Source organism: Clarias gariepinus, chromosome 6 (genome assembly GCF_024256425.1).
Source record: "Clarias gariepinus isolate MV-2021 ecotype Netherlands chromosome 6, CGAR_prim_01v2, whole genome shotgun sequence".
NCBI lineage: Eukaryota > Metazoa > Chordata > Actinopteri > Siluriformes > Clariidae > Clarias > Clarias gariepinus.
Window position 1 is genome coordinate 33034209 of NC_071105.1, and position 14638 is coordinate 33048846.

General features: G+C 36.0%; 1 protein-coding gene across 1 annotated transcript in view; it reads left to right on the plus strand.

Annotated features, from left to right (window-relative positions):
* prkcaa (protein kinase C, alpha, a) overlaps positions 1-11733 on the plus strand; it is a 183011-nt gene extending 171278 nt beyond the window's left edge. The window contains exon 17 of the mRNA XM_053498018.1: positions 5490-11733. Coding sequence (XP_053353993.1) covers positions 5490-5657 — 168 coding nt within the window. The 3' untranslated portion in view covers positions 5658-11733. The remainder of the gene's footprint in view (positions 1-5489) is intronic.
* The last annotated feature ends 2905 nt before the right edge of the window (positions 11734-14638 follow it).

A 14638-nucleotide genomic window follows, 5' to 3' on the forward strand; every position in this document is an offset into this window, starting at 1 on the left:
TTAAGACATGGTCAATGGTTCTGGGAGGGACGTATAATAGTGTTACACCATTTTTTTGGGCCAGTCAGTGTACATACAGTATAGTGTTAAAATATGTCTTGCTTGTCATAATTTATTTAAAAACAACCATTTTTTTAAAATATTTTATACTATAAAATTTTTAATACATTTAACTTTCTACTTCGTGCAAGTTAAATGTATTACATGTGATATTGTGGTTGATTTTCTTTTAAAAAGAGCTGACTTTCTCAAAATAAGCCTTTAATCTATCAAATTATGTAGTTTTTTGTCAGTTTTTTTGTCAGGTCTGATGCAATAAAGAGTATAAAGTGGAGTGTAAACTGAAGTGGGTGATGTGTAACTTCTATGGGTTCCCTTAAAAGAATAGAAATGAGTGAGTGTTTCCATTTATAGCTCATAGCGGAGTGTGTGTAGGTGAGTGTTGAACAGCACTGGATGATAATCTGTACATTTACTCTTACCTTTGTGCTCACCCACCCCCATCCGATCTTCACCAGCACACGTTCATTATGTAAAGTCACAGCGGTATGCTGTGTACGGATGGGAGAGTGCTCCGCCACCTTCCAATTGCAGTCAAAGCAATTAAGCTTCTTCTCCACGCTGTTGCCCCAGAGCCAGTCAGCTAGAGAAAAGCATGCAAATCTCCCTTAATTGTGAATTCTGAAAAAAGAAAAAAAAAATAACTTGGTTAGGCAGAGTCTTTTATGTTCCTTTTTAATTAGCAGAAGTTGTGGCGTTTCCACTTTATCAGTGATGAATTTGTGTATGGGTCCTTCAGTAGCAGATTAAATCTACAGTAGCTCTTTATACATACAGCAGGGTTTAGACATCCAGGTCTTTTCCCCATTTTTATTAATGATCATTAAAATTCAAAATTCTACATTTTTGGAACCCTAGCAGAAAGCTTGTATGAGGAGTGTTCGAGTCAATCCGGGACTGGTGATGACATCGCCTTTAGCATTTCTCATGAATAAAGGAGTAAAACTGACATTTACAATAGGGTTCGAACACATTGCGGTGATGAGACTCTTAGCCGCAGTATAACATTTAAACAGTGTAAACATTTTTAAGAAGGCTGTGTGTCTGTGAATGACGATCTCGGGATCTCGAGGTGGCTCGGAGCCCACTGCAGTCATTCCCATGGTCATTCAGCGAGTGGAACGCCCGATTCCTGAAAATCGACAGATAACTTGATGGGGGACTTGCAGAAGACATGCATCTGTCTGTGAGAACAGTCTTTAATCTGTTAGCATTGCATATGTATCATGGGCATTAGAGAATGTTTTTATTTATGTGTTTTCCAGCAAAATGTGAAATTTATTTAATCCCTAAGTTGAGATTTTTAACGTTATTGTGCTTACACTACAGTACGTTTTGTTAAGTACTGTATATTTCACAGAACGTATCCAAGACATGAAATGGCCTACAGTGGTAGTAACAAAGTGTAAAAATAGTTACCAAAACGTTAGCCAAAATGACTTTTTACACATTTGACTTACGCCTGGCAGACGCTATGTTGCACAGGAAGTATTATTGCTTGGCTCACCACGTGACAGAAAGAGGCAATGAGATTGGCTTGAAAGAACCCATGTGCTGTTGCTACGTGATCTGTTTTGCTCAAAATGTGAAAGTTTAAAGCTCTACAATGAGATAATATAGATTTTTTTTCTAATGATTTTTTTATTTGTTATAGACAACCTTGTGTGTCCAAGAAAAAAAACTTTACTTACTGAATTCAATTCAGTGTTATTTGTATACATACAGAATCAAGAGAGAAAACAGCGTTCTGCTGTCCAACTATTAGTTTATATTTCTTTATTTTCTTGTTTTATTTGTTTGCATGTTGGTTTTGGTGCTAATCATTGTAAAATCTTTTTTTCTTTGTTTTTTGTTTGCTTGCTTTGCTGAAATTTTGTAATGTTTACATTTTTATTAAAAAGGTACCTTTTGCCATTTTAAAGGTTAAAATCTACACGTTTTAATTCTTTTAATAACTCAATCCTTCCTTTACTCTGACATTTTTTCTTCTAAAGTGCCTGACATCATCACATGTGACTCAGATTCCCATTAGTGACTGTCTTTTTATTTATTTATTTTTTTTAAGCCATCGAGATTTGATAAGGTTGCTGAAAACTTGTAATTATTTGGAATAATTGACACAATTGGGTTTTTAGAAATGGCATCAACTCCAAGGCTTTTTGCCAAGCTCTCTTTCAATCCCGTTCGTTGTCATGGATGCAGAAAGGAAGGAAGGAAAAGGAAAGCATTGGCTATTTCTGTCTCATCTCCAGTTCTGCTTCTTATACAGTTTGGCAGCTTGACAAAGAGAAAACCATTTCGGTTACTGTCATCTTTTGCGTCTTTCATTTAGTCAATCTGTCGTTCCCACTTCCAAGTTTCCATTCTGATTTTTTTCTTTCTTGTGTGAGAGAGAGCGAGAGATTTCGCCTGTGATTCCCTGTATCTTTAACTTTAATATCATCTGCAGTACTACACATCTTCCTGCCTCATTATAATTTAGACAATAGAGTAACTACTTTTAGTATTTCTATTTATATATATTAATTTATACTTAAATTATCTGGAATCTAATTTATACTAAATTAGACTCTGTTGCCCAAAAGGCCTCATTAGACCTCTTATTAAAAACATGACTTAATGGCATGGAGAAAATTAAATTTAAACAAGGTTCTAATTACTCAATTAAATTATGTAAAGTAAGTTATCAACTCCCCTAATATTCATCTTGTCATTCAATTACATTATAAACACAGGATATTGATTACCCTGTGATGCAAATTATTATTGTCTTATGTATTGTCTTTTGTAAAGTATTATTGTCTGTGTAATTTATGGACTGGACCAACTGACTGGTTTTTACCTGTCACTTACACCATTTAGCCATAACTTTAAAACCTCCTATAATATTGTTTTCCAAACAGCTCTGACCTGATACTGCTGTAGTGTCTGGCACTAAGACATCATCAGCAAAACTTTAAGTCCTGTATCTTGTAAGGCAACACCTTGACATCCTTGTGATATTCCTTAAACCATTCCTAAGCAATTTACCGTTTTGATAAAAGGGTGTAAAGTAAGTCCCCAACTTACGAACATTTTCGCAGATATGAACGGACCGCGAATCTACAAACATTCATAGATGCAAAAATAATCGCAGAAGTAGCTCTTGTGTATTGTACATGTAGAAAATGTGTGTTTGTTTTTTATGTTTCATTTTATATACAGTAATAGTGTCAAAGGTGTATGTGTATAAGACTTTGTTGGACATACGGTCTGAATCCCCCAGAACGGAACTCGTTCATAAGTCGGTGACTTACTGTATTTGGTCTTAGTTAGTTTTAGTAGGTGGTGCATGTCGAAATAACATCCATATGGATGGCAGGACCCAAGGTTTCCCAGCAGAACATTTCACAAAGTATCAGACTGTCTCCACTGGCTTGCCTTCTTCCCATAATGCATACTGGTTCCATCTCTTCCTTAAGTAAGCGACACATATGTAAAAGTAACCGTGATTCATTTTAGACAAAGCCACCTTCTTCCACTGCTCCATGGTTCAGTTCTGAGGCTCATGTGTCCATTGTGGACACTCTTAATAGTGGATAAAGGTCATCACAGGCAGCCCTATACACAGCAAGCTATGATCCAGTGTGTGTTCTGACACCTTACTCTCAGAGCCAGCAGTTTGTGTGTGTCCTATTTTGGAGCACTATTGGCAGACACTACCCACTGCATACCAGAAACACTTCACAAGACCTGCTGTTTTGGGGACACCCTGACTGCAATATATATCCCAACCCTTCACAGAGGCCATTGTAACAAGATAATCAAAGTTGTCTATGTCACCTCTTAGTGGTTTTAATGTTATGTCTGATTTTTTATATGTATTTATTTTCCTCTGAACACTAATTATGAAATTGACACAGTTCATTCTAGCGAGAGATCAATATTATCTCAAGCTGTGGCAGACATTCATGGCCACACACCCAACTGATATGCTAAAAAGAGGTTTAGACATAAGATCAATTCACTTAGACACTTGTCTAGTCCAGTCTTTATCAGGTTTTTTGTTGAGATATGCCCAATTTTTACTTAGGTCATGTTTTGTTAAAACAGTATATACTGTATACAGAAACAAAGTGTACAGGATTACGTAAAGTTTGATGGATGGGTGGCCAACATTATTATCATCTCATCAGCCTGTTTCTGTTTCCATGCATATTGCTCTCCACACCTGAGCCTCTGCTTTCAAACATCTAGCCCATGTGAATGCATTAGACTCCAGGTGAAAGTAGATGGAGCGCGTAATGTGTCATTTGCAAATTGCATCCGTGAGGGTAACAGTGTAGTGCTTGGAGCTCTCGAGCTTATTTCTCCAAACTGAGAAAAGAGAACAGCAGGTAGATCTAAAACACATTTGTCAAAGCTTTAAGATGTGAACGGTATCTGTGGATTACATCTGGTGGGTTTTAGCATGGCAGATAACGATAACGTGTGTTGTATAGGTCTAATCTCGGATTATATCAGGTGCTGGTATAAAATAGTCATATGGCATTTACAGTACTGTGCAAAAGTCTTAAGCCACCCATCATTTCTTCATATTCAATTTAATTAAACGATAACAGATTATATTAAAGAAACGGGAACATTTTATTACTGGGCAGGCTGTAGAGTGGCTAAAGATATTAAAAATAAAAAAAATTCTTAAACAACAGCAGCAGCCTCATTTCCTCTCTCGGTCTATTCTAACCAGTGTGCTAATCACTGGCCTGATCATCTGTTTCTCATTTGTTCATGCCCTATGATAGAGGGTTTTATGCCTTAATAGTTCATAGGTCACTGTGTGGCTTAACAAACAAAAAAACTAGAGACGAGACCAGAAATGAGGGCCAAAAAAGTCCTTTAGGAAGCCTGGAGAACTATTCCTTAAGAATCCATAAAAAAAAAAAAAACTTAAAAGCAACATATCAGAGGAAGCTCATTGGTAGCTCATCTCTGGTAGTTCTAGTGTTAAGGCATTTGACTACGGTTCGGAAGGTTCAAATCCCACGACCGCCAAGTTGTCCCTGCTGGGCCCTTGAGCAAGACCCAGCAAGGCTCTGGATAAGGGGGGTCTGCCAAATGCCTAAACATTAAATATGAAAAGATGAAACGGGAGGCTCAAGACCTTTGCACAGTACTGTACCTGGCTTATGTTGCAGTAACTTTTAAATATAGACACACAATACACACAATGTGTGTGTGTTTGGGCCCTGAGATGGGTTGACATGCCATCCAGGGTGTACCTCACTTTGTTACCTAGCTTCCCTGGGATATGTTCCAGGTGCCATGTAACCCTACGCAGGATATCTGGTGTACACGCTGTTATTTTGCTTATCTCACATTTGTCATTATGAGCGCATTTTAAACTTCTCTCTCTCTCTCTCTCTCTCTCTCTCTCTGTGTTTCTGCAGTGTGGGAAAGGCGCAGAGAACTTCGACAAGTTCTTCACTCGCACGCAGCCGCAGCTCACTCCTCCAGACGAGCTCGTCATTGCCAACATTGACCAGTCCGAGTTCGCCGGCTTCACTTTTGTCAACCCGCAGTTCGTCCACCCGTCCCTCAACAGCTCAACCTTATGAACGAGGAACGAGCCAGGCTCTACGAGTAACTCTACCTACACAATCCCCAGAATGCCTCATGCTTAGCCTTATTGCCATCATCGTTAATTATACAATTTCAATCTTAATGCCAACTATTTTCTATTGCTTTGTCTTAGATAGGATTTTATTCTTTTTTTTTTATTATTCAGTCCATCATTTTAGTTTTAGGCCAATCAAAGAATTAACAGCGTTCGGTTTATGTCGTCTGTTGTGGGTGTTTTTATGGTAGATCACTTAACGTCATGAAGGCATGGGATATGAGGCCATGTTGATTCACACTTGATATAAAACCCCATAAGAGATGCAAAAACCTGTGCTTCCTGGTGTCTATAGTGTAATCCTTGCCAGTCTTCCCAACCAGGAAGCGTAAAGTGGGGTTCTATCAGACCTGTGTGTTGATTATTTTCACCTCTGACTTGTCAGATGCCTTTGCTCTTGGTTCCTGTTGACAAGCAGATGCTCTGAAGTGTTAGACGTTTTAAGGAGCTCGGATCGAGCGATAAATATTTAATAAAGGAAGATTTTTTAACAATAAAGCTGAATCGGTTACTAACGCATCAGGATGGTAACGAACCCTCATAGACAAGATGTTTAATTAGCTTAATGACGAACTTACAGGAAAATTAGCTGAACGGCACTGTAGGATTAATATTAACGATTTTAATAGATACATCTAGTTTGCTCAGCCACTTCATCATATCTATCAGATAGAATGTCAGTCCTCGAATCTCAACGTTAAATGTGATTTTAAAAAATGATTGCGGTAAAATGACGCTGCTTAATGAAAATCTTAAAAACAAATCAAGATCAGAGAATATTACATTTCTCTTCTAGCTGTTAAAGTTTTCCCGATTTTTTAAAGAAAACATTTTTAATATTTGACCAATTAATTTTTTTTAAACTACTAAGTCTTACAAGTCTCCCTTTTATGTAACACAATTTGCAAAATTCTTTATCATTTGGTTATTGGGATTTGTGGAACATACCATGCAACTGATTTATTTCTTTTTTTTAATACATACAGATTTAATTCCTGATGACTTAAGACGGAATGAAGTGTTGGCTTTTCTGCTATACACACACACACACACAATGTGTTGCATGCTCTTAAATTGGAATAACTCCAGAGTATTATGTTCGTGTGATTACAGTTATACATACACACAGCGTACTGGCTGAAATCATCTTTCTACTCTTTCTCTTTTGGATTTCTTTCAAATATTTTTCTTCCTAGTCTACTAGTGATCCTTCGATATAATCTTGCAGCAGTATAATAATGATTTTGTAAATACTTCTAGGTTATAAAAAAAAATGAAATAAAAAATGAAAAAAATCAGAGCGAGAGAGAGGGAGCGACAAGAGAGAGAGAGAGAATGGGTAGCATGTTAAAAAGATTTTATACCAACAACCGAATGTGTTTTTATGACATTTAGCTGATGAGGAGTTCCCCAGAATAACTGATTTAGTCAGGTTACTGTCCCTGCAGTTCTTGAGTTTTAATCAGCTGATGTTAACTTTAGGAAAAATGCTTAACGCAACAATTTCATAACCTTTTTAGCCCTGTTGTACCTGTCCCTTGCTTGCTAAGTAAACGTTTCTGTACTTGTATATACACTGTGTACTACACTACTGTTCAAAGGGTCGGAATCACATGATGTGACGTTACAAAATCACGTTTAATATAGACACTAATTACAGGTTGTCGTAATGGTCTAATTACTGTATCTACCCTGTAGCTTGTAAATAATCAGCACTAAATACAAAAGACGTAGGTTTGCTAAATCACTACAGTGACACGGGAAAAACTCAGTTTATTTGTTGTGCGTTATGAATATTTTACACACTAAATTCTATTAATGATAATTTTTTTTCCAGACACCAAAATGTATTTTATGGGCTTTTTTAATTAGTTAATTGCTAAAATAGTTTTTACTGAACAAAATTAAATAAAGTAAATATATACTGGAACTGTCAGTGTAAAGTAAACTATAGCAAAATTATAGTAAAAGCGTTTCCACATAACGGTTTTAACTCCACTTTCCTTATTAAAAAACAAAAATACCAAAAAAAAAATCCTGAGATTGCGTGTTCGAATCCCGCTACAGCCGACTTTAGCCCGCAGCGCTCAAACATTTTGGGGTATAATAATGATGATCCCTCCTGTGTGCATGCTGTGTATACGATGTTGGTGTCCAACGTCACCACCGAAACAGTTCTGTAAAATTTGATCTAGTAAAAATGTTGTGGACTTGTGTGCTAAGTGAGTAAAGCATTTGCGCTAACGCTAGTAAAAAAAACAGCACGCAACTCTACTGAATCTGTGTTTAAACAGCCGCTCTTCTTGGTACATATGAAACACGCAAGTAGCTCGTGTCTTAGAGCAAGCATGTGATCACATCAAACTCGCTGTCGAATTGTCATTTTCAGTTGTAGGAATTTTTAGCATTTTATTTCTTTAATATGCTATGTTTACTATATACATATAATTCAATTTCTCATTGCATTCACAAAATTTTTTTTTTGTATGCTGTCAATTTTAGGGGGGAAAACACATCGGTATCAGCTAATAAAATTGCAATCGGTGCATATGTAGTAATTTTATAATAAACTTTTAAGCTAACTTCTAAAAAAAAATTTAAAACTTTTATTCTGAAGTTATGGAAATAATTATTTGTTATTCCAGACGCAACAGTTTACAGATTTCTACAAAAGTCTTAAGTAAGTATAGCAGTACTGTCGTATTAAAATCATTTTATAGATCTGAAATAAATTAGAATTTGTTTGTATTACTAATAAATTTCATTTCGAATTTTCTGACTGATGATTTCAGACTTTTGAACAATAGTGTATACTGTATATGTGTGAGAAAAAAAACACAGATACATGTTTGTGTATTGAAGTTTTTATGTACTAAGGTTTACATCAAAGCTTTACCTACTTAAAAAAAAAAAGGTAGTGCGCTAGACGTCAGCACAGACACTTGATGAAAGATCTCCGTGTATGTTTTCGAACATGTCTGAAACAGGCTATGTTGTTTGTGCAATTGTTGTTCGGTTGTAAAGATTTGAGCTGATTGGCTGCCTTGGCTTTTCCAGCCTGCATGTTGGTTAAGAAAACCAGGCACACATACAGTATGCAGTAGATACTGTATATGTACTTCTGTACTTAAATATATATATATACTTACAGTTTTGAAGCATTCCAGATAACACAGCATGGACTTAATCAATGTGCCAAACAAGATATCTTAAATAATGGGATGTTCTTTGTCTTAAAAGTAATGAAATTATCAAATTTCTTTTGGACTTTTAATTTGTATTGTGCGGATTCTCCAAACTGCCAGGCTGTAGGGAATTCATGGCGCTTCTAACATTTGACCCATTTCTGACATTTTTGCGTTAAGCCGAGCCTAAAAGGAAGGTCTCATGCACAGTTTGGTCGTGCGATCCCATTTTGGGATCTGCTTCATATTGTATATTAATAAATATTGTTTTACGCTAATCAGCTGTTGGGTCATCACCACTACCGCCAATGAACTGATCAACATTAATCACCAAGTATAATAGGAAAAAGGGCACTAAAGGTTAACCCATACCCACAGGCACCAAAGGTCCAATCCCACAAAAAAGCCAGTGCCGCACAAATTGCCAATTACGTCAATGCTGGCCAACGATAGAGAGGCACCAGAACACCCGGCGCATAGGAGCACAAGACCCGCCGTCCAAACTCTAGATCCCAATCCAATTGAGTACTTATGGACAACAAGCAAGAACCAGCTATAGTGTAGGAATTATTGAATTACCCAGATTTAAAATATGTACATCAGACCTTACTTATCCTATAAGTTGCAACCCAGTTCAATTATCACGAAACAACTTTACAATATTAGGCATCATGGTTAAAATATTGACACATCGCAGTTTATGCCTCCATTGATGTTTATTAAGTTGTCGTCACACTACCGTTCACAGCTATTCCATATGCTTTTGGTTTTCATAGGCGTTTGTTTTTTCCATCATCATCCCTCAGCAGTGCCAAGCCGATAACTGAGCCCGACGATAGCAGTGTTGCACTAACTGTGTAGTCTCCACCAACACACTTGTAAGTGTTTATTTAAAAACCTGTGTGTGGTAGACACATGTAGCCATATTCCTCTGTGTGTACGAGCCTCTGGATTCAGAGGAGATAATTATTCCACCACAGTGCTATTAACGCGCGGGTGTGTCCAGTTCCCCAGCCGTGTAGGCAGCCACTGCTTACTGATTTCTTCAGCGTTGCTTGCTTTGCTTGTTCTGTCTGTTTTTAAGTGATGGAATATTCTGTCTTGCCTTACCTAGCAATCAAACCATCCCTGTGCCTCTGACTGTGTGCGTATGTGTGTGTATGTGTGTGTATGCAAGCATGCAGTGTGTGTGATGAAAATTCTTGTCTTTTTGTCTCTTTCTACTGAATACAAATTCGTCTCCCTCCCGCATGTTGTGTACTTTTCATACTTGGCTCTGCCAAACACACACACACACACAAAAAACTGATTATTAAAGCAGATTCAGTTTCTATTCTAAAGCAGACACTCCTTACTTAAATCCATTTCAGCCAACAGAATCAAGTGCACTTCACGATGAATCAGACAACCTGCTGTTCAATTATTTCATTTTTTCCGTCTTTATATTTTGTGATTATGTGAAAAAAGTAAAAGAAAATAAGGTAAAACTGATTTTTTAATAATTGAACTAAAACATTTAATTAATCTTAGTTTAAATAATGTTTTTTTTATCTCACACACACATAAAAAAATACTTAATATTTAAAATAACAGGTGGTAAATGTGGTGTTTTAATTTGTACTATTCAAAAGGGTAAATGTTTAAACTTATTTTGCAAAAAAAAAAAAAGCTTTAAAGTGAAAATAGAAAAAAGACAAATTTAAAACCGTAATTCAGCATAATAGCAGATTTTCCGGACTGATTTAAAACGGATTCTGCCCTAAAAGACAAGATTATAAAATGAAGTTAAAATACAAAACGGAAATAAAAATTATCTTGTTTGGAAATAGTTGATTTTGAAGCAAGGTTTTTGATTTCTTGTATTCTATTTTAACTAAAGATCATATTTTAAAACTACTATCCCAAAACTGCTTAACAGAAAAACTAATTAAAATGAATTTTTCACTTTTTTTTTTTTGCCAAAAAAAAAGATTTTAGCATGTAAGCTACTCAAAGTTTTAATGTACGAGGGGTGTTTAAGTCGAACCCGGATTTATCTTCTCATGAGCAGGAGAATGAAGGCTCTTGAGATGTTTACAGATTGTTATTTACAGAAGATTTCACAGTACAGTGATGAGACTCTTACATGCCGGAAAATATATTTGAATGGTGCAAACATTTTAAAGAAGGCTGTACTGTCCGCTAATCCGGCCCGAGGTGAGTTGGACAGCAACTGCAGTTGTTTCCGTTAACATTTGATTTTAATGCCTGATCTTGAAAATTGACGTCCCCGGTACTGTCCTGACTTCAATTGATTTCCACATGTTCACAGTTTCCACCTTGATGGTATCCAAGCACTAGTGAAACGCTGGAATACGTGCACATTAGTGTAGCAGGGGATTATATAGGAAAATCAAGGTAGTTTTTAATCTAATGTTCCTGTTATTCTGCACAATCAAAAGTCCTGGTTTGATTTAAACACCCCTCATATTTTTGGCCAAAATAACCAATGTTTGAACTTGTATCTGATTGAAATTTCTTTCACTGGGTCTCCTGGTTCTCCTCTTTTGTTTCACTTGTTATATGTTGTTTAGAAAACAGGATGGTCCCTTTCATTATCAGGATGAATATAAGACCTAAAGTTTACTCTCTGATGAAGGCGTGTTCAAGCGCCATGTAACACTCTCGCTCTCTGTGCTTGTACATATTGATCCATGATTTACTTTGTTGAAAATTTTAATGGTGTCTGTTGGTTTGCCCCCTTCTTTCATCAGTCCACACCTTCAGATATAACCATTGTTATTTGTACCTACTGTATGATACTGCAAATAAAGTATAAGAAATCATACACCATTTTGAATCCGCTCTCTCATTTCTATGTATAATACTGTACATGCTCAGCTTAGAAAGAAACTAAACAGGAATGCCTAAGTCAAAAAAAAGTTAAGACTCGAGTCATTATCCTGAAGAGAATATGTTCATTTGGCTTGAGTGTGATATTGCTTTTATATACAATAGTTTCATAAACACCATTTATTATCAACAGATTATGATTTGTTCCTTTATTTAACCAGTTTTTTTGCTCTGCCAACACCTGGTGGAACTGGAAACTAACTGTGAGAGTTAATGTAATTAACAGGTGAGAAAGTAGATTTAAATTCTTACCGGCACTATGTAGCCAAAAAATTACAATAAATCATGGAAGTTGTGGACAGTCCTGAGAAACTTATGAGAATTACTTTATTTATATGTTTATTTCAACTTATTGATTTGTACAGTCCGCAGTACTGGAAAGGGGAGAGCTGCTGCCTGCCAAAACTCACAGTAAAAACTAGCAAGTTGACATCAATACAATAAATAAAGAATTTTAATAGTCCTCATAGGTTGAAATAAATAAAATAAAGTTATTTTAAATAAATAAAGTAATTTAATTTAAAGTTACTTTTTAAAAGAAAGAAAGTCATTTAAAAGAAAGAAAGAAAGAAATTTTAAATAAATAAAATTAATAAATAAAGTAATTCTGACAAACTCTTGAGAATTACTTTATTTGTTAAAAATGTATAAAACTCCTGCCAAAACTCACATTCAAAACTAGTCATGAAAGCATAATTCTGGGTAAATTCTAGAACCTCTTGTGTGTGTGTGAAAAACCCTGGAGATCAGTAGTATTGGAGATACTTGAACTTGAATGTGATCCAGATTTTCCCCCACTCTGATGGTTGATGTAAACTGTCTCGGATGCTGCAGACACATACTGTATATGCATAATATTTTTTTTATTGCACTTCTGCACCACAATTGGCTATATACATAATTCCACTAATAAGGAGGTCTACATGTTTGTTGGTGTGCGTGTGTATGGGGAGCGTAGTTTATTTATATGTAAAATCTAATTCTCTTTCAATGTCTAATACCTAATTCAAAACCTAATAGTCAGACTAGGCTTTAATCAATAAATCTGTCCTTAATATCATGATCTAGCCCTGTTGTACTGTAGGTCTCTGTGGGTTTCTGTACCAACCTTGACCTTAAATGTACATTATCAGTACATTGATACTACTTTGGTGAAGCGACTCTTCTACAGTAGGACAAATATGATTTTTTTTTTTTTCTTAATCATTTTACGTCATTTTTCTTTACCGTAGATGGTACTGTATATCAGGGGGTTATCACCAAGCTCACAGCACACGAAAAAATACTACAAAAGAAACAACATGTCGGTGTATATTTCTTTCAACCTCACTGGTTACTTTGTTATTGCACCATACATCAGGGAAATTCTTTTAGACATGATGCCAGCTTTTATCAGAACCTTCCATGCTGGTGTATCAAGCTCCATTGCAATTCCAGCTGACTGTGCTAAAATATTTAGCAGCTTATTCCATAACTCTTAAAACTTTTATATACGCCTCTGTGGAAGGGAGAAAAAAAGGAGTTTGTTTTCACCTGCGAATGAACCTAATGTGTTGTTCTAAGATTTAGAATTGAATTTGTTTGCTGTATAAAGCACAAGTCAGATAGTAGATTTTGCATGTTGCAAGTTTTGTAAAAACATTATAGGTGTGTTTAATATGATGCAAAGGATATCAACATTTCTGGAAAGTATTCTTTGTCTTTTCTTATTCTTTGCAAAATCATAAGTAATTTTCGTCTTGGGTACAGAATCTGTTTTTAGAACCTTTAGTGCAACAAGCTGAATTTAGGACCTTAATTAAACCATGCAAGGGTTATGCCTACCCCAAAAAGTCGACATTTTAGATTAGTTAAATTATTGACATGCATCAGTCAATGAAATGAAATTACTGGAACTTGGTTAATACAGTAACTGTCCAGTGCATGAATTAAACCTGAAAGGATAGTACTGAACTCAATAAAGGAGGTGCCAATACATCATGAATGGGGATCACTTTTACGCTTGGTGAATTTGCATTGCTAAAAATGGGCAGTAGAATCACAGCTATGTTTAAAAGTGAAAGTAGGAGCTTTTCATTCGGGCGTTTGGCCTTATAACTCCAGAGCTATGGGTGTGTCAGGGTAAAAAGGTGAGCACATGAAGCGATGCATAGTGGCCACTGGACAAGCCTCTGGAGGCAGGTTTGTGGTCTGGGGTTGCTTCAGTTGGTCAGGTCTAGACTCAGCAACGTTACAGTATGTGGTAATAACATGAAGTCAGCTTCATGATGATCTGAATGTACTGAATGACCTGGTTAACACCTCAATGGTCCTCTTCCCTGATGGCACCAGCATATTGCAGGATTCCAATAGTAAAAGTGTGGTTCTGGGAGCATGAGGAACCATTTTTACACATGAAATGGCCACCACACTGTAATCAGAGATTTAATTTATTTATTTTTATTTTTATTGTTTTTGGCCAGGTTTAAAAAGATTTAGATGCATCCCAGCTTACCAAAGAAATACGAATTTCTTTAAAAAATAATAATAATAATTCAAAATTTAAAAATTTGTGTTTGGAATGTTATTAAAACAGACTAGTAGCTCCAAAATACCTTCTACCCTAAAATATGCCTGCTATACAGTATATGCTATATGCTATGCCTGGATATAAGGACAAGAAATCCCTGTTAGGCATTCAACGGCAAACAAACTAGGGTCATCCCAGGCTAATCTCTGTCTCTTAAAGGCATTATTTGAGAAAAAAAAAAGATGCACATGTCAAAACCTGTAAAAATCTTAGAACCACCTAAGGGGGGCATAGTGGCTTCATGTACATAATGAGATTCATGAACCAACATTGAGA